Raw genomic sequence first — 25,973 nt, 5'->3', positions numbered from 1 at the left:
CCGTCTCAAACGAGAAAGTGCTCAAATGTTGTTTTTTTTTTCACTTTCCTCATTCATCTCATCAAATGTCTGATCTTCATAGCTCCGAATGATCGCTGTGTAAATCGCTCTTGTTGCTGTTCTCGTTTTCATATTTGGAGGTTGGAGCGATTTCACGCATAATATGATGTCATTTTCCATGGTGTATTGTCACGGACTAATTAAAGGATACAATCAAGATGTGATTTCATATTTGAGGATTGGATCTTGCGGATTAAATATATGTCAAATCTGGAATGAAATTTTAAAAAATTAAGAAATTGGCGATCTTTTTGTTTTTGTGTGTCCCATTACCAATCGGCTGCAATCACTTGTCAAGCCAGCTGTTCCTTAAGGCCCGGTCACACCTTGACGTTTTAGCCAACGTATGCTGATTTTTGAATTTTTTTTCTAAAACGCTGGCACACGTTGAATACGTTATGGGTAAGTTTTGATAACATTGAGAGCACGCTGAAAAACACTGCCATACGTCGTTGTATGCTGGCTTTAAACGTTGTACTTTTTGGTTGTCCTCAAATTTTTTCATGCTTGAAATTTCACGACGTATGCCGGCGTATGACTCACACGTTCCGCTACGCTGGCCACAAGTTGTATGCACGGTCCGCGATCGTTGATAGACGTCAACACATGCTACTTGTAAGTTAATCATAAGTTGAGACACGCCGAGGTAATGTTTAGCGTACCCGAAACTTATTTCTAACCTATGATTAACGTGTTGTTAGCACGTTACGCGATCGTTGCCACACATCGACAGACGTTACTTTTAAGTTACTCATAGGCTGAAAGACGTCGGTATAATGGATCGTCCTTGCGTCAGCGTCCACGGCCACGGCCAGGACACTTATTTGCAGCATTCTTCAAACTTTTCTTCGGCATGACGAGGATGTTCACACTTTGATGTCTAGCTTGGCTATGATTCCAATTGTCCATCGGCAGCGTCTATTTAAAATAGTCGAGTTTGAGCGTTTTAACACGTTCAAAAGAAACGCTTCAAATTTCAAAACCCCAGCGTCAAAAAACAAAGGCGAGTGACAGCGATTTAAATCGTTCATTGTAAACAATGAAAATAGCTGAGTGGTACCGTTTAAAAGTCGTTGAGTGTAAAAAAAATCCAATTGTTGAGCGCAAGCGTCTACTTTTAATAGTGGAGATGCAGCCATTTAAATCGCTGAGTGGCAGCCTATGAATAGAAAACCCTACGTCACCGGCAAAGAAAAACTGCTGCACGATATGGATAAGTTAGGCTATCGTTGGGCATAGTTTGTGAACGCCGGCTTCACGATAATTATTCGTTGGTATATCGTATCTATAAGTAATCAAAGCGCTCTATGCACATTATTAGTTCATTGTGCATTTGTCCAACCCGTTATGAATAGACCTAAATCGTAAAAACAAGCTATAGCTCATTGTTGAAAAAGCCCCATAAAAAATTAGCCGCGAAGAACTTCGAACAATGGTGAAAAGATGTCTCCTACCCATAGACACGTGGACGCAAGGACGATCCATCATAACCCACACCCTCCCCCTCACACTCACCTACTACTGTCAAAATGAACAAACTACCACTAATACTAATACTAATACTGATACTGATACTGATACTGTTACTGCTGACATGGACATCGACTCAAAAAGGACTCGAAAACACTGTTGGGTTCCCCTTTTATGAACACCATTTTTATATACCAATTCCCAAAACCGCTGGGAACACGTCTTTATATGGCAGTTGTAAGCTAGAAACACGTTCATTTTTTTTTTTTTGTCGACCGGAAGACGTCATTGGAATACGTCTACATACATCGATGTGTGTTGGGACTACGTAAAGAATTTGTTCAAAGCACGTCAAACATAAGTTAGAAATAAGTTTCGCGTAAAAAAGACATTACCGCGACGTGTTTCGACTTATGAGTAGCTTATAAGTAGCGTTTGTGGACGTGTGTAAGCATCCACATATCGTGTGTAAAACTTATCCCCATCGCATGCGGAACGTGTGTCATACGCCGAGTACGTCCAAAATTTTTGAACATGTTTAAAATTTCTTGGCGTACTCTACTTACTACGACGTAAGAGGGCGTACTTTAGCGTTCTACTCACGTATACCAAACTTACTCATACTGTATTTGACGTGCCCCAATGTTTTAGACACATTTTTCTTAGGTCGGCATACGCTGGCAAGATCGTCAAGGTGTGACCGCGATGTTGTCACTTCCATTTCTACGGCAGTTATGATTCGAATCGTTGTGCGTCAGCCTTTTAATAGGCTACGTCACGACATCGTCGGCCATGCGTGCAACGCGCTATGCCTAAGTTAGACTATCGTTGGGCATCGGTTGTGTAGGCCGACAACAGGTTCAGCATTCGTTGGTATAAGTTATCTATAACACAACGAAACGTTCTGTGTCCGTTACCAATGCGTTATACATAAGACCAAGTCGCTATGAATACGTCCGAATCTTTAAAAAAAAAACATCAAAAGTTCAACGTAAGCCAGCGTTTTACATACATTTTAACACGTTGCCATCGCTAGCTAAAACGTCAAGGTGTGACCGGGCCTTTATCAACCGACTTCTTGGGGTGCTTGCTTTTGTGCTTAAGCCGCTTGGAAACCACTCTCCAAGTTACTTGGTTGTTCGTTTGCAACGTATCGTGAGATGCAGCAAAAGGACCTGCACTGTCCCTCTGAAAAACATAACCAAAAATACACCGCTCAACGAACAAAGTTCAAGGCCCCACCTGCCTGCGTTTGGCCCTCGGGCGGTGCCTCACCCGCTGAAAATGTTGTGCAACATTTTTTTCACTTTTTTCTGTGATCTGCTTTCATTATAAAACTTGTCACTTCAACATAGATCCATGTAAAAAATAACGTTCATCTACTTTGTGTTCCGAGTTCTCCACCATGCTCGCTCGAGCTGTGAAAATCATTGATTGACATTTTGTGTTCTCTGTGGCTTGATAAATTTTCGAATTAAATTTTGACAATTTTCCACTTGAATTCCTCTGGTCAATAATTCTGCTTAAAGGTGTGTGTGTGTGTGTGTGTGTGTGTGTGTGTGTGTGTGTGTGTGTGTGTGTGTGTGTGTGTGTGTGTGTGTGTGTGTGTGTGTGCGTGCGTGCGTGCGTGTGTGTGTGTGTGTGTGTTTCGTGGTCATGAAGCATGACATTTATCTTTGCAAAGCCCCCATCCTTGCCTTACCTTTCTCTTTTTTTTCTCACTGTCCCTCTCTCTATCTCGCTCTCGCTCTCCCCTCCCCCTCCCAATAAAGTGCAGATATCGGTGTGTGCATGTATACTGTACAGGGAGGGTGTTCCAAAAAGACCCAGAAAACTTTGGTTGTTAATATTGTTATGGTTGTGGGGGTAAATGGAGGAATTTCATCGCAAAGTTAGAATTGCATAGTGCAGCATGGCCCATGGACGAGCAGAAGACATCTCGATGTAACTCAAGTTGGAAAAGTCTCAGCTTAAATTGTTTTGTGTCACTGCACAGGATGCAGTGCTGTGTTAATGAGGTGAGGATGAAGGCCAATTTCTCCCAGCATGTGATTGCCCCCTGTGACCTGTTCCAATGTTGCGTTTTCAAAACCGGCAATAAACAGGAACCACGTCCTTAAATCGACAACAGAGCCGCACATTCCGAGCAGGCAAAAACCCCGCCTTCTCGGCTTTGTGCCAACGGACCACGCCCCGAAGCTAATGATTGATTGATGAACATCAGAAGGTTTGAGAGAGAAGTGACTGAGGCAATGGCTGTTGGAATAGAAGGGCATTACAGTTCCTCTCCGAGACACGACGAAGAAGGATGCATGATTCTCAAGATCGTGCTGTGTGAATTTGCGAACGTGCTGGAGCAAGACGTTAGCCATTGACTGTTCATCTGAACCTTAAAGTGTGTTTCTCAGAGGTAAGAAGAGCGTACCTCGTAGTCTGATCATGGGGCCTCAGAAATCGTCTCGTATGGTCGAGGAGGAAGGAGGCTGATTGTGGTGAGAGGAAGGGTTGGCCTATTTGCTCGTGAAAAGAAGCTGCACAGCAGTTTCTGAGCCCTGCCACTGAATACCGCCACACGAATACATCACGTATGTTTCTCACCCAGAGAGCGGCTCAGCACCATTTGGGGTGCGGTTTCCTGTGCAGGACACCACGGTTCTATTGTCAAGCTCTAAAAGATCACTTCTGGACCCGAAGCTAAGTGCTGGGAGAAATGGAGGATTTTTCTTTTATTTATTGTGTCCCCTTGTCTGTATTCAAGTCAGTGTGGAGGCGCCTCAAATTGAAATTTAGTTTTACCTCACGTTCCGTTTTTATTTTTACATTTTGAATTATTACCATTGTTGATATTTGATTTATTTTCATGAAACCCCCATATTTATTTTCGTTGCTTGTGTTGCCTATTTGTCGTGGGTTCGAGTATAAACCCTTGTGCAACCGTACTGGTGAACGCCTCTGGTTCGTGCATCACCGCCTCCCATCCCGCGCACATTATAATCTTGAAGGGACTCGGCTGTTCGCCCCCAAGGGAAACCGCTCGGCGATCCTGCCTGGTCGATGTTAACCACCCGTCCACGACAATTGGATCGGGGGGATTAACTTAACCGCCAGGGCCACAACAATATATTTCGAACCACAAATGATACAATGATACTCTGGTTTATATGGATACAGAAACTCGGTTTTGTGCACACCATCAATCCTGTGAAATGCGGAAAAATATGAGTCAGGTGTGGACATGTCCCAATACAATTGCGCAGTCAGGTGGAGACATGTCTTGTCCAGCACGTGTATCAGACTTTTAAAAATTTTTGTGCATACTTGTGATGGAATGTTGTATTTCATGTTTAAAGGTCGAAGTGGACATTTTCCAGGTTGAGGAAGACAAAGACAAAGACAAGTGAGGTAAGGGATATATATATATATATATATATATATATATATATATATATATATATATATATATATATATATATATATATATAAATATATATATATATATATATATATATATATTGTTACGTTTGAGGGGGGGGGGTATGCATTCAAAGGGTAATTAGGATGTTTAATTAGGTATGCCATGCTGTTCGAGTTTACCAGGATCTCGATGTAATAAGTAGCAATGCAGTGGTGATAAGTTGTCTAGTAAATGTTCATTTCTTCAAGGGGAGAATGATAATTGTCACGTAATTAGATAGGGACATGGGATAGGGTAAGTGTGTCTGCGGAAACCCCTTTTAGTAGTCCCTGGAGGCTGGCCGTGACGTCACAGGACAGGTCTGCGGATGGCTCTGCCCCGTGATCACGATTGGCCGAAGGCGACGGCGGTGGGCCAATAAAACGGCTCGATTGGAAGTGATGAGGACGGGAGGATAAAAAGGTTCTGTTCGGGGTCGAAAAGGAAGAGGAAGAAGATCGGGACAAAAAGATCGTGTTTTTTTTGGTGTGGAGGCTGTTGCGCGGGAAGCGTACTTGTTGTTGTGCTGATTCGATCGTGTTCTTCATCGTGTCTTGGAGCCTTGCTGAGCCTCGTGCCTCACCTTGGTTGGCTCTGGGGTTCTGCTGACTCGGAGTACGGGGTAGAACGGCAGGCGGACCTGCCTCCCTCTCCTGCTCGCAATTTGGCGCCAGAACTGGTTCCCTGGCGGCTGTGAGCGGACTTGGGCCAGGACCAGGAGGTCGACAGCACCACAGTTTCTCCTGCCCCCCCCCCCCTGACGAGAGCAAGGCCAGCTCGTCCGACGCTGATCCAGGGACAGTTGCGTCCACACCACGGTCCAGCCTGACCACCAGAAGTAGCTACGTTTTGTGTGTGTGTATGTGTGTGTGTGTGTGTGTGTGTGTGTGTGTGTGTGTGTGTGTGTGTGTGTGTGTGTGTATGTGTGTGTGTACTTGGCGCCTTAGAGGGTTTGAGATCTGTATATTCATTGGAATTGTCTGTGTTTTCCCCACGCCCGATCCCGCACCATCCCGTCGAATCACCCCGGATCCCTCTTCTTGCTGAGTCTTGTTATTTCTGGTTAATAATAAAAACAAATAAACATCATCAACTCAGTGAAAAGTGACTCGTGCCACCTTCCTCGTCCCGTTTGCGGTAGAGCGATTAGAACCGCCATGTTTGGGTTATAAATAAATAAACCGCCTCCATCGTTTTGGCTCATTCTACGTTGGCAGGACTGTTCAAGTCCCGTGGACGTCACATTGGTGTCAGGGTGTTGGATGTTCGAACCCCTCTAAATTATATTTGGTATCGGGAGAATATACCAAGATTAAAATCTCGCCACGAATTGGAATACAAAATCACTACAGAAAAGCGCGCGAGCGCGGGAAAATTTTAGCGGGATTTTTCAAATTTAAATTAATTGGCGGCAAACGGGACTTCTGCACCATGGCGGATGTGCAGATGTTTGAGGAGGAAGGCCACGTGTCTGGCAGCGAGTCGGGGGAAGAAGGGAGAGACGGGGGTAGGGTTGGAACCTCCCCCATTCCGAGCGTGGACCGTGCTTCATCGCCCGTAATGGAGCCTGCAGCTCCGGAAACCGGCGCGATGTCGATCCAGACAATGTTGGAACGTTTAATAGGGGACATGACGGTACAAATGGCAAATCAATTCGTGACACAGAGGGCAGAAATGACGGCACAAATGGAAAATCAATTCGTGACACAGAGGGCAGAAATGACGGCACAAATGGCAAAAATGACGGCACAGGGGGCAGAAATGACAGATCAATTGGGGGTAATGGGGGTACAGTTGGGTGCACGGATTGATTTAATGAGGGATGAATTGGGGGAAAAGATGGAGAAAATGAAAACTGAGATGCAGGAGTGTGTGGATGTTAAATTGGGAGAAATACAAAGCAAATTCGAGGATAGATTGGAGGAAACAAAGGTAGAAATTACATTGGAGGGGGAAAATATACGGAAAAAATTGGTAGATAAAATTGATGCAACGAACATTCAGGTTGATAAAGTGGATGAAAGCCTGGAACGTCATCGTGCCTGTGTGGATGCTCGTATGCAGCTGCAAATAGAAGAGTGTGGAGAGCTGAGGAAGCAAGGAATGAATTTGGCGGAGGAGGTAAAAGGATTGGAGGCTCGTTTGGATGAACAAGATAAAATTATGAGCCAAGATGAAGTCTTGGATAAAGGCCTGGAAGAGCCGTCTTTTGTAAGTACAGTGTCCGGGTTGGTTGAGGAGCAGCTACAAACTCGCGACGGAGCCTTGGAGGAGGTTGTGCGGGCCCAGAAGATCCTGCGGGAAGAGGTGAATCGGTCCATTCAACGTTTGGAACAGGAGGCAAAATTGACCCATGAGACCCTCACCACAAAACATCTTTGGCCACAGTGGGCTCCAAAATTGGATACGCAGCCACAAGGGTGTTTGATCCCTGGGCTGGATTCGGACAAGGGAGAAACTGAGAAGCGGGCCACCGTAAAAGTGATCCCCCTGGTAAATTTTGACGGGTCAGGGAGCGTTGAAGCTTTTCTGACGCAACTTGAGTGCATTTCCCAACTAAACGGGTGGAATGAGCCGGAACGTACAGGGAATTTGGTGGCAACGTTGCGGGGACCAGCCGCAGATGTGTTAAACGTGATCGCGGAGGGGATGTTGACCAGCTCCCACATTTGCGAGGCGTTGAGCCGTCGGTTTGGGTTCGCGGCAAACTGTGATCTGGTGCGGGCCCAGCTCCAGCACTGCAGATTAAAGCCGGGTGAGACAGTGCAGGAGCTGGCACAGGACATTTACCAATCAGTCAGGATCGCGTATTGGGACCTTACAGTGGAGGCATGGGACAGACTGGCACTAGAGAAATTTTTAGCTGCTCTTCCTGACCCTGAGGTCCGAGCGCTAGTGGAGTTGCAGGATCCACCCACCGTTCACCGAGCGGCCGAGTGTGCGGCCAGGCTGGCCTCGTGGAGTCGGCTGGGTCGGGTTCCAGAGAGGCCATCGGTGACGATCCGACAGGCGGAGATCCAGGAAAAGGGAGGGGGGCTGGGAGAAATTGGCATTACCCAAATGTTTCAGGAAATTTGCCAGAAACTGTTAAGTTTGATAAGGGGTAATTCGGTAGTTGGTGTGCCAAAGCGGCGGGGTCCAGCCCAGCCAATAGAGCAATTCGATTATGGCCGAGGGGGTCCGGAACCGGAAGAGACATTACACCGATACCCACGGGGGCCTTTTATGGGGAGTTGTTTCCGGTGCGGGCGAAGAGGACACATGCAACGATATTGCCGGTACCCGGCGATGGAGGGACCCTCCAGTAGACTTTTAGACTCGGAGAGGGTGAATCCTCCTGCTGAACCGCCAGGTCTATCCGAGATGCCCTTTCATAGGTCAGGTCCGGAGATCACTGTCGGGGGTCGGGGAGACTAGATCGGGCTGAGCATATAGGGCCATGCTCGGCTGCTGAGATTGTGGCGAAGTGCCCTCCTTTGGTGGAAAAAAAATGAATTGTGGGAAAATTGGAATGTGTTTGTAAGTTCTGCTGGGTTTTAGAGTGACAATCAGGACAGTGGGTAATTGGTAACAAAGCGGGCACAAGTGGCTGTCCAATGGCTGGTGCGTGGATCGGGTGAGAAGTGCTGTGTGAGTTGTTTTAAGTTAAGAAGTGAAATGTATGGTGCACACATTGATTTTTTTATTGGACATGGTGTGGTAACAGGGAAGGTCATGGTCGGTGAAGTGTTAGAAATGCAGGTGTCACATGTAAGGCCGATGGGGTGGGGGAGTCATGTGGGTTTTGTGGGTGGGGATGATGTGCTTGTCCACAGGGATTGCTGAAGCTCACGGTGAGCGTGAATTGCGACCCCTTCAAGGAGATTCACCACCTGGTGGCTAATGGTGACAGTGTCTGGAGGCAACTGGGAGAGGGTCTGGTTGGGCGACCAAGGCGGGTCGGACCTTGGCGACCCAGGAAGGCCAGAGGAGCCAGTGAGACCCCTTCCAGAGTGTTGTACGGGATTAGAGCTGATGGCTACCAGGGGGGAGGGAATCAAAGGGAGCGGGGCGGAGAAACGTCCGGGTTGGATTAAAGCTTACCTGTGGGCATGGTTGCACCTGAGATGCCCCCATCATCTTGTGGTAACCCACCCCACGGCCACGATGGGATTCAGCCTGCATGATTAAAATGAGGACCATGACCTAGAAACGTGATGATGACCATGGTGTGTGTTGTGAAGATGTATGAGTCCCACTCAATCCCGCACAACTTGACAGGTGCAGCAAGGGCATGATGTCCGCATAATTTTGGGGCAAGCAAATTTGAAAATTGGCTCCCCAGGTAACGCTGGGTCTATTAGCATCCACTGGGGGAGGCGGTCAAGTGTAAATATCCTGTGAATAGTGTCGTTAAGGCTTAGAGTAGGAATGTAAAGTATAAGTGTTGTGTTTTTGTGGAACCTTTTGTTTCCCCTCCCCAGATCACTGGAAGAGTGTTGGGCAAGAGCGATGATCCAGAAGATGGAGTGCAACTTCGCTCATTGCTATCATGTGATAAAAATAAAAATAAAAATAAAAAAAACGAATGATTGTTTAGGCGAGGATAAGGCCATAAGGGGGTAGTACATTAAGCAGGATAGGTAAGTTAGCTGCGACTCGCTGCCCATTGCCCCTCCTACTTTATTTCGTTAGGTTAATTAGGTGTGAGTCAGTAAGTGTTAAGGCTGGTACGGTAGCACCTGTGATATACCTTGCAGGAGCTGCGGTACCAGAGGAGGGGGCAGTGTTACGTTTGAGGGGGGGTGTATGCATTCAAATGGTAATTAGTATGTTTAATTAGGTATGCCATGCTGTTCGAGTTTACCAGGATCTCGATGTAATAAGTAGCAATTCAGTGGTGATAAGTTGTCTGGTAAATGTTCATTTCTTCAAGGGGGGAATGATAATTGTCACGTAATTAGATAGGGACACGGGATAGGGTAAGTGTGTCTGCGTAAACCCCTTTTAGTCGTCCCTGGAGGCTGGCGGTGACGTCACAGGACAGGGCTGCGGATGGCTCCGCCCCGTGATCACGATTGGCGGAAGGCGATGGCGGTGGGCCAATAAAATGGCTCGATTGGAAGTGACGAGGACGGGAGGATAAAAAGGTTCTGTTCGGGGTCGAAAAGGAAAAGGAAGAGGAAGAAGATCGGGACAAAAAGATCGTGTTTTTTTTGGTGTGGAGGCTGTTGCGCAGGAAGCGTCCTTGTTGTTGTGCTGATTCGATCGTGTTCTTCATCGTGTCTTGGAGCCTTGCTGAGCCTCGTGCCTCACCTTGGTTGGCTCTGGGGTCCTGCTGACTCGGAGTACGGGGTCGAACGGCGGGCGGACCTGCCTCCCTCTCCTGCTCGCAATTTGGCGCCAGAACTGGTTCCCTGGCGGCTGTGAGCGGACTTGGGCCAGGACCAGGAGGTCGACAGCACCACGGTTTCTCCTGCCCCCCCCCCCCCTGACGAGAGCAAGGCCAGCTCGTCCGACGCTGATCCAGGGACAGTTGCGTCCACACCACGGTCCAGCCTGACCAACAGAAGCAGCTACGTTGCGTGTGTGTGTGTGTGTGTGTGTGTGTGTGTGTGTGTGTGTGTGTGTGTGTGTGTGTGTATTTGGCGCCTTAGAGGGTTTGAGATCTGTATATTCATTGGAATTGTCTGTGTTTTCCCCACGCCCGATCCCGCACCATTCCGTCGAATCGCCCCGGATCCCTCTTCTTGCCGAGTCTTGTTATTTCTGGTTAATAATAAAAACAAATAAACATCATCAACTCAGTGAAAAGTGACTCGTGCCACCTTCCTCGTCCCGTTTGCGGTAGAGCGATTAAAACTGCCATCTTTGGGTTATAAATAAATAAACCGCCTCCATCGTTTCGGCTCATTCTACGTTGGCGGGACTGTTCAAGTCCCGTGGACGTCACAATATATATATATATATATATATATATATATATATATATATATATATATATATATATATATATATATATATATATATATATATATATATATATATATATATATATATATATATATATATATATATATATATATATACATATATATATATATATATATATGGTCCCTTCTGATGCCCTCTGCTTTGAATGGTACCACATTACTCATATGTTCATCCAAAGCATCTTCATTGTCCAATAATGATTCTATTTTTGTATTGATCTCTCTTCTTTGCACACATACTGTCCATCAACTTCAATATTCAACCTTGTCTTTTTCACGTTTTATTACTCCTTTTTCCTCTTTCAAATGAAGTTGCACCAAGATAGAGATACAATTGCACAGTGATGGAGACAAAATGGTTTCTCACTTGCACTATCATTGGAGCACCCTGGCACTTGGATCACTGAATCCCTCAGGAGAGCCAGAAAACACCTGTCCAATCTCAAGAAAGAACTTTCAAACTTGTCTCCCTCCTCTAAAACCTGATGGTTCTTTGTCAAATCAGTCTCTGGAATATCCTCCCCTTCCATCCCTTCCCTCACTTCAAATGGCACCACAGCCGACTCTGCTCATGAGAAGGCCAAATGCTTCAATTCTGTGTTTGCTTCAATATCTTGTGTCCCGAACCCCTCTATCTTTGTACCCACCCTTCGCCAGTCATACACAACTGCTCCTGAATTATGTCTTTTGTACCTGAAAGGGTGGAAAAATATCTGGCAGCCCTTGACTTTGACTCTGCAACGAGATCAGATGGCATCGGCTCACATGTCCTAAAAACCTGTCTGCTGTTCTTGCACATCCCCTCTCTGCCCTTTTCACCCTGCCATTTACCACATATGGCATCTTCCATCTGCTTGGAAATCAGCCAACATCACAGCATTACATAAAAAGGTGCAAAAGTGGATCCTCTTAACTGCAAACCAATTAGCTTACTTCCAATCATCAGCAAGCTTATGGAATCTATCGCAGTTGGCATAAAATAATTCCTCTTCTCCAACAGCCTCATCTCAGATCATCAATTCAGATTCGGACATGGTCACTCTACCTTGGACATGCTGCTTCCACTCTCCCAATAATGGATGGAGGCCCTCAATGTCCGACATGAGATCAAGGCTGTCTTGCTCGACATATCTCGAGCATTCAATTCAGTCTGGCATCCTGCCTTGCTCTCCAAACACTCTGCATAAGGCATCCAAAGTCAACTTCACACTGAGCTCACTGAGTTCCTCCATTCTCATAGCCAATATGTAACACTCATTGGGATCATTTCATCTCCTCTCCCTGTCAAGGCTGGAGTGCACAAGGCAGTGTTTTCTGGGCAACATCCTATTTCGACTCTTTATCAATGATATATATCTATGTCTCTCGTCTCTCGTCTCTCGTCTCTCGTCTCTCGTCTCTCGTCTCTCGTCTCTCGTCTCTCGTCTCTCGTCTCTCGTCTCTCGTCTCTCGTCTCTCGTCTCTCGTCTCTCTCTCTCTCTCTCTCTCTCTCTCTTTTTCCAAAGCCAGATGCTGACTGGGTATCCTCTATCATGTAAAGTCCTTCCTTTGCACCCCTGAGCTCCGATGCACCTTCAAGGCTTTCATCCGCACTTCAATGGAGTTTTGCTTCCTTTCCTAACATCTTGCTCAACTTGATGCTGGGGGAAACAATGGCCTTTAATATCATTAGAACCTTTCGCGATGAAGCTGAGTCAATAGATCTATCGCTTTACCATCGCCGACAGGTCTGTGGTCTCTCTCCCTGCTTCCACCTCATTTCTGGACTGGCACCATCTGCTCTCTCCATGCTTTGTTCCCCACAGATATCTGCAGGATGCATGTGGTCTACCAGGATCCCCTTCCTCGTGAAACTGCCTAAATCCAGACTCAGTGCTCACCTCCATTCTTTTCTTCTCTCCCCCCTCCCCCCCCACACTCCCCCAACTGTGGAACCATGTTTCACAACCTCTTCAATATCATCTTTCACTCCAAGTGTTCAAGACAGCTGTTCATCATCATCTCGTCACCCCCCCCCCTTCCAAAATAATGATATTTTTGTACACCCTTTAAAACACCCCGCACCCCTCCCAAAATTTTGCTTGTGTGTCCATATTGTCCACCCTTTGGGTTCTTCCTTACCACTCACCGAGCTTTTCGAATAAAGCGTGCAAAGCAGCTGCCGGAAAAGGCAGACAGCCGAATGTACCAATATAGAAATGCATTGATAAACACCACACTTCATAAGATATAATAGATGATCAAGAACTGTTGTTTAAAAAAAATAAAGGGAAATATATCTTGTTAATTATGCTGCAAACTTTGAGCATTCCCTTAAATTAATTTCCTTTTCTGCATTTATTTTTTGACGACTTTTCAAAAGTACTTTTCCTTTCATTGACATGCTTTGCAATTGAAATCTGGAGGTCGCTTCCAGTGAAGACTGATGGGAATAAAGTCTGATGCTTGTTATTTGACTCTTGCGAGGGTACCAAGGGATTTTACATCAATCTCCAGGCAATGGGTAAGGGGGTAGTCATTTTGATCTGTATTCTGTGCTTGTCAGCCAGGAAAGGGAGGTTTAAAGACATCAAGAATTCCACCATTTTGGTATGCATCGAGGAGATTGTGCTCTTTGGTATCTGCTTTTCTTTCCCCACTTTTCCCTCTGGAAATAATTGTTATAATTACATCGTGGCAATTCCAAAGCTACGATACTCTTTGTGCACCACAAGTGGTGTGACGTACGTTGAACACTTGGATTATTAAAATTCCATTTGGAATGCCTCTTCAATTTTCTCCGTGTGCTTTTGCAAACCGTGACTTGATGGGTCTTGTTCACTTTACTGCACCTTGTGCTGTTTTCTTAATTTTTTTTCGGGGGGATACTGCAATTAAGTATCGTGAATATGAAAAGGTAGCCTTCAGCCATATGGTGAACAAAAATATAGATAACCTGGACATTTAACATTAAAATCTCTTATTTTGCTCTCTTAAATACCAGCTGGATGGTTCACCTAAACCACTTTTTTTGCTTCAAGAAGTTTTGGGTTTTTTTTTTTCTTCTCAGATGGAGAAAGAATTGATGGAGATCCAAACACAACTGCAGGAGAAAGAGGTCCTTTTAACGGAGAACCACAACAAACTGCAGGAGAAACAGGTCCTTTTAACGGAGAGCCACAACAAACTGCAGGAGAAAGAAGCCAAACTGCAGGAGAAAGAAGCCAAACTGCAGGAGAAAGAAGCCAAACTGCAGGAGAAAGAAGCCAAACTGAAAGAACATATGGCGATCATTCTGCAATATCGTGAGAAGGAAGCCAATCTCCTTCAGGTGGAACTGAGTCCTTTGTGGAAATGAGATACTTTTTGCTATAAGCTACATTTCACTCTTTATTTGTAGTTGATGAAAGCTTTATTTTCATGTTTTCAGGATGGAAAAGATAGATAACCTGGACATGTAACATTAAAATCTCTTCATTGCTCTCTCAAATACCAACTGTAGTCCATTTGCCATTATTATGTGTTCCATTGTCAACTTTGTTGATTTCGAAAGTGTATGATTTTATGATTGTTTTGGACTAACATGGGTCCATTAATAAAATTAAGGTTGGTTGCCGGGGTGGCTACCTTGGGGAACTCCTGAATTTGCATAAATTCAAGATGGCCGCTACAGGTCAGACGATGGGGCTAAGTTTTTAATCGGTCAACGTATAATCCTGTGTAATACCTCTTTTCCATATGATTTTGACACGAGGAATTCAATTTTGGGGTTATTTTTTACGTTCAGGAATAAATAGAGGTTCACATGAAATGTCTATGACTATTTTCTGCTGAAAATTATGCAACACCAATGCAAAAGTGAAGTCATGAATGGTTCACAACAGTATGTTGATAATCAGAAAGCATACACATTGTCATGTCATCATATTGGACATCTTAAGAACAGAGGACATAGAACTGAGTAGACAACTTACGTATTGTTCATTCCCATTCATTGTACTCGTCCCCTTCCGTATCCTCGTCTCTTTCCAGTTCTGCTTCGACACTCCCTTCTTCCACTTCACTTTCACTGTCCTCCACAGTCTTGTGTGGGTTGAAGCACTTGTCACTGCAACCACAAGTGCAGTATAGCGTGCAGATCTTTGCATGGTGACAACTGCAACTTGCAGTACTGCAGGCCTTCCCCTCTGCTTTGCATCCACACTGCACAACATCCATGAGGTCCAAAGGGGCTGGTGGAGTAGCAGAAGTTGCTGGCACTGGGGGATTCCATCTCTGATGTCCCATCCATATTTTGTAATGTCAAGTTCAGGTGGGGCCTGCTGATCAGCTGATTTTGCAAGTACTGTCTGTAGATGTGCATGCAAAATATGTAGGAAGACATTGATCTCAGTTGGAGGTAATGCCATGAGCTTGAGAGGCTTGCCAGACTTCCTTGTGTACATATAGTACCTCATCTCACTCATCGTGGTACCTTCTGGCTGACCATACAGGGCACAGAAGAATGTCCGCCCTGCTTCCATGAGCTGTTCATGGCTTGCGTTCAGCTCGCCAAGTGCGGAGTACAAACCAGGGAAGTTGCCAGCTCTCAGTGTCTTCAGGGCTGACACTTTTCCCTTGCCGTATGGGTATGACATGGTATCTGAGCCAGTGATGTAGTGCATTCCCAAAAGCTGCAGGCACTTGGGGCAAAGCTGGTCACAGGTGGTGTTGATATCCCAAATTGCTCCATCCCACCTTTCCATCTGCACTGTGGCCTGGATGTTGTGCTGGTAAACCCAGTAAACCATCAATACAAAAACATCAGTGTCATCAGAGAGGATACGTATCACTCTTGCATTACATTCAGCAGCCATGAGCAGGTGTGAGATCATTATAATGTCTGCTTCATCATGGTTGAACGCACCATGGCTACGGCTCTCCACAGTAACTCCTTCACCAAAGTTAAAGGTACTCAAAACCTTGGACAGCTGCAACTTGTTCTGCTTGTTTTTCAGGATGGCGTCTCGACTCGGCAGGGGTGTGTTTATTGTGAGGTCATAGTTGATGGAACCAATGCCAGCATGCCTCCCTCGTTCATGGTCCTTTGCAGAAACATCATAATATTTGTCAAAGACCAAGATCTTCTGACCAGCAATGGTAGACAGCCTTGTCTTGATGGACCCAACTAAGACTGACACAGTTCCCCTGAAAGGCCAGACAATATGATAGAGAAGTTGGCTCGCGTCAACAATGGTAACATCTGGTTGCAGAGGCTGTTGTGCTTGAACACAGAGTTTGTGTGCCAGTGGTGCTTTGTTGCCTTTCCTTAAGCACCCATATTCATCAATCAGTGAGGGGGGTACTGCGCAGAGCTCAAACTGGAAGATAGGTCCGAGCTCCATTTGTCTTTGCTGTCCAATAGTCAGCAGCCTGAGGAAGATGGTTTCTCGATCAAAGATCGTCTTATCCCCAATTTTCACTCCTTTCTGTAAGTGCTCCATTGTTTTGATGGGGCATGAGATGGTTGCATGGAATCCACCTGGAAGGGATGCATGGAACTCTGCAACCATTTTCTGACCTATAACCACGGAATCATCAACATTCACTTTAGCTTCTCGTGGAGCAATTCGACCATTGGCAATGTTGTACAGATGTGGTGAGTAATTCTCAAGAGGATGAGACACATTCGACAATTCAAGTAAAATCCGGCGCCGATCATTTGCATCAAGTTCTTTCCTCTTCTTCCCCTCCTCTTTGTAACGTGGTTCGATTCTTGTGTCCTTTTCTCTCACTTGGTCTTCATTGTCCTTGTTTGAGGAGTCAGGGTAGATGTGCTCAATGTATCTGAGATGTCGGCAGTGACAGGAAAGGAATCGATCCACTCTGCTACCATTTCTGGAGAAAGAGTCATACCCATGAGGCCACCCTTGCCAATTCTAATAGAAGTTTGTTCACCGAACTGATCAGAGCTCACACCATTCCAAATGCCTTCCTGGTGACGACACACAAAAGCACCTGATATGAGCTCTGACTTGGCATCTGGTGGCAGCAGATAGCGCATCTCCAGAAGGTGATGGGTGATGTAACGGGCATAGTGATGGTGACCAGCAACAAAGAAGTTGAATTAGTTAGTAACAAACAAAACAAGCAGTCATAGACTGGTACTTACGAAATCGTCAACTTGACCTCTGACCTTGTCTAATAAATGCTGTCTCTAGAGAAGGTAGCGACGCAAACCAGAAGTTTCTACGATGATTCTGTACCAAACCATCAAAAATCGAATGTTTTGTATGTTTGAGCTCACTGTGACCTTGACCTTTGACCGATTTTTACCAAAATCTAATCAGCGCTAGCCACCACTCTCCTGAATCACGTGGTGTAATTTGACATTGGTAGCTTCTTCCGTTCTCGAGTTATCGTGCCTACAAACAAACAAACAAACAAACAGAAACGGAAGTCATCAATATACTTACGAAATCTTTAGATTTCTTTAGATTTCATCTTTAGAAATCTTTAGATTTCGTAAGTAACAATGAATTAGTAACTCACATTAATGTCATATGTGAGCATCCAGTTGTCAGAATAGTGACCTTGTTGTCATTCAAAATGTATCTCACATGGCAAACAATTGCCAGGAACTCGAACATTGACCTCAAATTTACTTCTAATCACAAAAATAAGGTTAAATATCAATTCCTCGTGCCAAAATTATATGGAAAAGATGTCTCATGTGTAATTTTAAGTTCATTACCTAAAAAGTTATATTTTCAGCCCGGTCGATGACGGCCATCTTGTATTTGCGCAAAAATAACAGATTTCCCCATGGTTGCCATCCGGGCAACCAAGCTTAATTTTGTCTATGCATGCCTGTGAACAAGGAACCACCATAAAACCATACACTTTTGAGGACAACAAGGTTACTTCTCTGGCAAATGGACTACCGGGATGGATCACCTTAACCACTTTTTTTGCTTCAAGAAGTTTTTTTTTTTCTCTTCTCAGATAGAGAGCTGGACACAACTGCAGGAGAAAGAAGCCAAACTGAAAGAAGTTATGGCGATCATTCTGCAATATCGTGAGAAGGAAGCCAATTTCCTTCAGGTGGAAGTGAGTCCTTTGTGGAAATGACATACTTATTGCAATAAGCTACATTTCAGTCTTTATTTGTAGTTGATGGAAACTTTATTTTCACGTTTTCAAGATGGAAAACATTTACTATCATTTGGCATGAAATTCATTGCAGAATGAAAGCATAACAAAACTAGAGGAGCACTCATCCACGTCACAGCATCGCCAGATATGCCTCAGTACACATTATGTAGTTGTACATCCTTGTACCGAGTTTGATTTAAACCCCTGAACCCATATTCAAAATATTAAAACAATTCTAGCTGCCAGACCATGCATCCGACCAGGTTGAAATTGAAAACGGATATTCTCCATGACGACGAGATCATAACTGTGTTTTTTTTCATATTGATTGATGAAGCGTTTCAAGACAAATCATTTTTTTATGATTTTTGTTCAATCTAATACGGCTAGCAGAACATGTGACCTATTAATTATTCGCGAACACCTTGGTATCCGCAAGGCTTGGGGAACATGTGGGTGACGTTTTCTCTCCATCTGTTCAGCCGTTTTGGAGATTATTGAAGGTTTTTGTGTTAAAACAATATGGCTACCACGTGACTGATCACGTCATCAATTTTCTCCCCCATAAAATTTAGCTGATTCCATGCTGATTCCCCCCATACAAGTCCTTAACCCCTCCTTGCTCCAAAAGCCTCCAACATCCCTCTCCCGACTCTGTTCTCTCTCTGCCTTCTCTCCCCACCAAACCAACTCTCTCCTCCCCTCCCCCTTTCTTCCCATTCTTAAAAGCAAGAGGACATTCTAATATGAGCACATGTTATTTCTTCATTACCTCATGAAAACAATGGAATATTTAACTCTTTCCCCTCCCCGATCAACCTCAATACTGTACCATCACCAACTTCTCCGACTCCGGCCTCCTCCAAACATGCTTTACCACCTTCTCAACTTCTCCATTCACAATCTGGGTGGCAGCCGAACTAACTTCAGGTCCTAAGTCACAATCTTGCCAGATATGTTGCATGGAATCACCAATCTCGGAAATGTCATGAGCCTCATTGTGTTCATTAATATTCCTCAATTAATTCTTCTTTGTGATGCATATATACTTCTTCCCTTCCTCCTTCTCTTCCCTTTATAAGGGGTGGTCCAATGGTACCAAGCTTCTGCTCTGCCTTGAACACGATATTCTTCCACCTCCCTCTATCCTCAGCCAACTCTCTCCACTCTCCAACCATCCCCACCCTTCTGATATCCCTCCTCACACAATCCTCCCATCTCAAACGGGGTCTACGTCTTTTTCTCCAACCTTTCTCCCTCAACCTATTCGCTCTCTTTGCCATTCTCTCTTCCCCTATCCACACCAAGTGTCCAGCCAATTTCAGCCAGCATTTCACCAATCTCCCCATCAAGCTCATCTGCACACCAATCTCCTCCCTCAGTTCATCCATCCTCCAATCCACCATGTTCACTCCCATAATCCTACTGACCCAGTTGTTCTCACAAACCAGCAGCCTTTGTTGTCGCTCTGCAGTGCTACCATCTCCAGATCATATTGGGAGGTCGGCGTTACACACATCAGAACCTTCCCTTTCAATTTTCTTAATCTCTTTGTCTGCCATTAATCCTTCCACTCTCCTCCATTTATTCACACCCACCTGAATCCTCTTCCACCTGAGTCTTACTATCCCCGCTCAGTATTCCTCACAAATATACAAACCTATTTCCCTATCTAATCTCCTTCCCCTCCAACCTGATATTCATTTATTTTCTCTGCTGCCTAACCCACATCACCTCAGTCTTCTCCATACTCATCTTCAGCCCATGTTTCTCAAATGCCTCCTTCTACTCCTCCGGTACTTACTTCATCTCCCATCCACTCTCCACCACAACAGCCAGATGGTATACATGCAGCATCCTCCCCATACTGTAACCTCAACTTGACCTTCCTGCTTTCCACCTCCATCACCATGATATAAATCAGTGGACTGAGAGTGCTTCCCTACCTCAAACCAATATTCACACTGAACTGCTCAGACATCCCAGGAACCAAGCAAAACCCTTGCCTTTGTTGCCTTGAACATTCCTTCCACCAACCTCACTTCTGCTTCCGGCACTCGCATTCATTTCAGTGTCACCATCGCCATCTCTCTCGGGACAGTGTCTGAGGCCTTCTCCAGGTCCACAAATTCCAATGCCATTTCACCTTACACCTCCAACCTCTTTTGCACCAGCTGCCTCAGCGTGAATATCCCATCCGTCATACCCCTTCCCTTTCTAAACCCTTACTGCTCTTCTCCGATCTCTGTCTTCACACTCTTCCTTATCCTCCCGTCCAGAATCCGCTCCATCACCTTGATGACATGTCTAAAGAGCGTAATGCCCCTGTACTTCCCTGGATCTTGAACATCGCCCTTCCCATTCCACATTGCCACAGTTAACCCTGTCTTCCATTCCTCTGGAATTGAACGCTCTCTCATACATACATTCAACAGCCTCTTTGTCCAACTATTCCGACTTCTCCCACAGCAACTATAATTTGTGTACACACTTCATCAATGCCCAGTGCTCTTCCCTTCTTCATCCTCTTCAGTGCTGTCCACACTTGCTCCTCTGTGATCTCCACCATATCCACTTTCCCCTCCACATAAGAGTAACTCCAGCTCGTCCTTGCTTCCTTCCCGGTTAAACAGCTCTTTAAAATATCCTTCCCACACCTTCAATACTGCCCCGCTCTCTGACGCCTCAAGCCACCATCCTTAATCACTGCCCACCCCACTGCCCCCCTCCCTTTCATGTCCTTTCCATCCCTGTCACGAGCCAATTTATATTTATCATCCTCTTCCAACTTCTAGCACACCTCCTCTTCCATATCATTCCTTGTCTTATCCACAGCTTTCTTTGTTGCTTTCTTCTTCTGCCCATACAGGTGCAGCAACCCTGCATCTGGCTGCCTCCCTCTATCCTTGATCTTCTCTATCCTCTTCCAAACTCCCTCCTTTTCAGCAACTGCCTTCGCTACCTCCTCCGTCCACCACACTTGCTTTCTATCCCAAGACGATGCACCCTTTATTGATGTCCTTTTACACGAAACTTCTGCAATTCCCCTAAATGCCTCTCCATGCTTCATCCACTCCTTCTCCAAGCCTTCCACTTCTTCGTTAAGTTGATCATACCTGGTCTTCACCCTCTCTTGTACTCGACAACAATGTTTCCCCTATCCTTCCCCTACCTAAAAATCATCTGACCACTGCTCTTAATCTCCCTCCTTTTCTCCATCCATACCGCAAGCACCACAGGTTTGTGCTTGGTGGTAACATTCTCTCCCAGTGCTGCCTTACAATCCTTAACTCTTCACAACTGTCCCTTCCTTACCACCACCAAATCCATGTCTGTTCTATGTTGTCTCCTCCGACAGGTAATCTTGTGGCTTTCCTGCTTTTGAAAGAATGAACCACCTATGGCCATCCCATTCCTTGCCATCAGTTCCACCAGTTCTTGACACTCTCTATTTTACGTTCCCCAACTAAATTTACCAACACCCGTCTTTGCTCCTCTTCACCCGGCTTTGCTCCTCCCACATGCACATGAAAGTCCCCTGCAATGCACAGCATCACGTCCAGCTCAACCATTACCATCATCCTCTCTAGTGCATCCCTGAATTACTGCTTCTCCACACCAATCCTTCCTGTTGGTGGCACACAAACCTACACAACACCAACTATTTGCCTCTGTGTCACCACCCGTGCCAAAACTATCCGTCCCTCCCATCTTTCCATTCTGACAACCTACTTGCTGAACTCATGTCTTCCGATGTTGTTATTCCCATGCCATTACTCCTTCCATCCTCACCCACGTGCAACAACTTGTATCCTCAAACCAACCCCCTCATCCTCTCTCTTTTCCATCTGATCCCCTGCACACACACATTTCCAACCTTCTCTGCATCATCCCCTTCCCCCGAATGATCCCACATTCACACTACCTACCTGAAACTCGCTCTAAACCGTTGCCAACCTGGCAGAGGTGGTACCATCTTGATCAGTTTGGGACGCTCAGGTCATCAATCCACAGCACTGCCCTGGCTAACCTGTGGACCGACTTCCCTAGCCTGTTTTCATAATCACTGCTTCTCCTTTCACTCCCCCTCTCCCCTCCCCCTGCCCACCCTCTCCCTCCACATTTGACTCCTTTCCTCCCTAACACAACCTCACTCCCTCCCCTTCCTTATGTCCCACTCTCCATGCTCTTCTTTATACATTACAATTGTGCTTATTCAGCTTATAATAAGTAAATACTTTTCACAAAAATCACAGTTCAAAGGTCACTCGGTACGATCCTCGAATCCCACGCTTTGACCTTCTCAACTCCACGGGCACAGAGATAAACCGCCGCCCAAACAGCCAATCGCGTTAAAGATCGCATCCCCGGGGATTATACGCAACATTCAAATTAATGAATGATGAATTGACAATCTCATGAGATGATGGAATCCCACTATCTGTGACAGAGGGACAGCCACACTGATGACAAATGAATTATTATATAGATGGGTGCTGTGAGTTTGGTTGCACAGAAGGTAAAAGTCTGTTCCCACTATCACGATGCGCAGCACGATTGAAATTGTGGTCTTAATCGTGGACTAATCGTGGTGATCCTATCAGATCTTATCAGATCTTGAGGTCAGTCATGGAAATCATGTTAATCGTACAAAATTTTTGAACAGTTCAAAAATTTTCTATGATCAACACGATCAATTGCCAATCGGGATCATCGTATCAGATCGTATTGCATCGTAACAAAGCGCGACAGATCGCATCTAATCGTGCTTCCAAATCGTGGTGATCGGGATCGATCTTAAGGCCCGGTCACACCTTGACGTTTTAGCCAGCGATGGCAACGTATTAAAATGTATGTAAAACGCTGGCTTACGTTGAACTTTTGATGTTTTTTTTAAAGATTCGGACGTATTCATAGCGACTTGGTCTTATGTATAACGCATTGGTAACGGACACAGAACGTTTCATTGTGTTATAGATAACTTATACCAACGAATGCTGAACCTGTTGTCGGCCTACACAACCGATGCCCAACGATAGTCTAACTTAGGCATAGTGCGTTGCACGCATCGCCGCCGATGTCGTGACGTAGCCTATTAAAAGGCTGACGCACAACGATTCGAATCATAACTACCGTAGAAATGGAAGTGTCAACATCGCGGTCACACCTTGGCGATCTTGCCAGCGTATGCCGACCTAAGAAAAATGTGTCTAAAACGTTGGGGCAAGTCAAATACGGTATGAGTAAGTTTGGTATACGTGAGTACAACGCTAAAGTACGCTATCATACGTCGTAGTAAGTAGAGTACGTCAAGAAATTTTAAACATGTTCAAAATTTTACGACGTACTCAGCGTATGACACACGTTCCGCATGCGATGGGGATAAGTTTTACACACGATATGTGGACGCTTACACACGTCCACAAACGCTACTTATAAGCTACTCATAAGTCGAAACACGTCGCGGTAATGTATTTTTTACGCGAAACTTATTTCTAACTTATGTTTGACGTGCTTTGAACCAATTCTTTACGTAGTCCCAACACACATCGACGTATGTAGATGTATTCCAATGACGTCTTCCGGTCGACAAAAAAAATAAATGAACGTGTTTCTAGCTTACAACTGGCATATAAAGACGTGTTCCCAGCGGTTTTGGGAATTGGTATATAAAAATGCTGCTCATAAAAGGGGAACCCAACAGTGTTTTCGAGTCCTTTTTGAGTCGATGTCCATGTCAACAGTATCAGTATCAGTATTAGTATTAGTATTAGTATTAGTAGTAGTTTGTTCATGTTGGCAGTTGTAGGTGAGTGTGAGGGGGAGGGTGTGGGTTATGATGGATCGTCGTTGCGTTTAACGATTTAAATGATAAACTCAACGATTTAAATGGCTGCAACTCCACTATTGAAAGTAGACGCTTGCGCTCAACAATTGGATTTTTTTTACACTCAACGACTTTTAAACGGTGCCACTCAGCTAGTTTCATTGTTTACAATGAACGATTTAAATTGCTGTCACTCGCCTTTGTTTTTTGACGCTGGGGTTTGGAAATTTGAAGCGTTTCTTCTGAACGTGTTAAAACGCTCAAACTCGACTATTTTAAATAGACGCTGCCGATGGACAATTGGAATCATAGCCAAGCTAGACATCGAAGTGTGAACATCCTCGTCATGCAGAAGAAAAGTTTGAAGAATGCTGCAAATAAGTGTCCTGGCCGTGGCCGTGGACGCTGACGCAAGGACGATCCATTATACCGACGTCTTTCAGCCTATGAGTGACTTAAAAGTAACGTCTGTCGACGTGTGGCAACGATCGCGTAACGTGCCAACAACACGTTAATCATAGGTTAGAAATAAGTATCGGGTACGCTAAACATTACCTCGGCGTGTCTCAACTTATGATTAACTTACAAGTAGCATGTGTTGACGTCTGTCAACGATCGCAGACCGTGCATACAACTTGTGGCCAGCGTAGCGGAATGTGTGAGTCATACGCCGGCATACGTCGTGAAATTTCAAGCATGAAAAAATTTGAGGACAACCAAAAAGTACAACGTTTAATGCCAACGTACAACGACGTATGGCAGTGTTTTTCAGCGTGCTCTCAATGTTATCAAAACTTACCCATAACGTATTCAACGTGTGCTAGCGTTTTAGAAAAAAAAAATTCAAAAATCGGCATACGTTGGCTAAAACGTCAAGGTGTGACCGGGCCTTTAGACAAGACAAACACCACTCTCTGTTGAGATGTGTTCTCAACTCTGTAAAAGTTCAAGAAACAATGAAGTCCATGGTCAGTCGGGCTGTATATATATACCCGTCGGGGTCCAGTCGTAGCTCAAATCGTGATCATCCTCGATCATGATCATGAAAGACATCGTGACCACAATTGTATCCTATCGTAACGGAGCGCATCGGTTCTTGATGAACGTATCGGAACGTATCTGCACGTACCAGATCGTCCCAATTCGGGGATCCCGATCGTGATGATCGTGTCAGATCGAGACCCAATCGTGGACTCAATCGAAACAATCCTATCGGAACGTATGTGATCGTATCTGAATGGAAGATCAGACCGTGACAGATCGTGACACCTGAAATTGACAAATCGTGAACAGATCGCATCCGAGCGCAACAAATCGTATCAGAACGTATCGACTCGCATCACCTCGTATCCAAACCTGAAATTTCAGAGAAATTCCATGATCAGCTACGAATGGCCAATCGTGGGGTTCGTAACGGATCGCACGACAGTGGAAACCTCGTTTTATGGTTTGAAAAGCAGAACAGATTATAGAATGAGATCGTTCATAGAAATGGGCTTGAGGAATGTAAACATGAAACTGCATCATCGATATGAGATTTGTGGTGAAGGTGTTTCTGTTGATCGGTCCTCAATGATAGGCTGAATGGTTGAGAAGCACTTTTCAAATCGCAACAAAGGACCAAGGAGAGAGGTGAACAGGTGTACATTTGTGTGGTGATGTCTCCTCAATACATGGTCATTAAGTAAGATAATGATGAAGGTAATTTTTACTCTTCATTTTGGATTAAAAACTGGGTTTGAATCGATTTAAAATTCTTTCAACCTCGAGTTTTCTTTAATTAACAATTTAACAATTTATTTTCTTGCGTCCCACTTTGTAACTTTCATTCATTAGTTTAATTGTTCAACTCAATCCATTCATTTTGTATACATCCAATCTGGATTTGAGTTTTGTCTCCATTATGCACCAGTTCAAGTGGAACCTGTTTGTGCACCAATTAAAGAGGGGAACAAATGAGGTGAAAGAGGTTACCTGGCTGAATAACGATACATGGTGTTTGAGATCTGCGATCTAAATAAGGATTCTTCAACGTGTCTGCATCATGATGGAGGAAATGAAACTAGTTTGACTTTTC

The 25,973-nt window shown here is 44.9% G+C and overlaps 2 protein-coding genes across 3 annotated transcripts in view; one reads left to right on the top strand and one right to left on the bottom strand.

Annotated features, from left to right (window-relative positions):
* Positions 1-17,056, bottom strand: part of LOC147018873 (uncharacterized) — a 405,228-nt gene extending 388,172 nt beyond the window's left edge. For both annotated transcript variants that reach the window (XM_085898994.1, XM_085898995.1), the window contains exon 1: positions 14,910-17,056. In XM_085898994.1, coding sequence (XP_085755120.1) covers positions 14,910-16,487 — 1,578 coding nt within the window. In that variant the 5' untranslated portion in view covers positions 16,488-17,056. The remainder of the gene's footprint in view (positions 1-14,909) is intronic.
* The window catches only part of LOC147018872 (uncharacterized), a 20,076-nt gene continuing 7,788 nt past the window's right edge, over positions 13,686-25,973 (top strand). Inside the window, exons 1-2 of the mRNA XM_085898996.1 lie at positions 13,686-14,266; positions 17,920-18,024. Of these exons, the coding sequence (XP_085755122.1) occupies positions 14,006-14,266; positions 17,920-18,024 (366 nt within the window). The 5' untranslated portion in view covers positions 13,686-14,005. The remainder of the gene's footprint in view (positions 14,267-17,919; positions 18,025-25,973) is intronic.

The sequence above is a fragment of the Eptatretus burgeri genome, chromosome 10 (genome assembly GCF_056783735.1).
Source record: "Eptatretus burgeri isolate ZD-2024b chromosome 10, Ebu_testis_v1, whole genome shotgun sequence".
NCBI lineage: Eukaryota > Metazoa > Chordata > Myxini > Myxiniformes > Myxinidae > Eptatretus > Eptatretus burgeri.
This window is presented reverse-complemented; position numbering and strand designations above follow the sequence as displayed.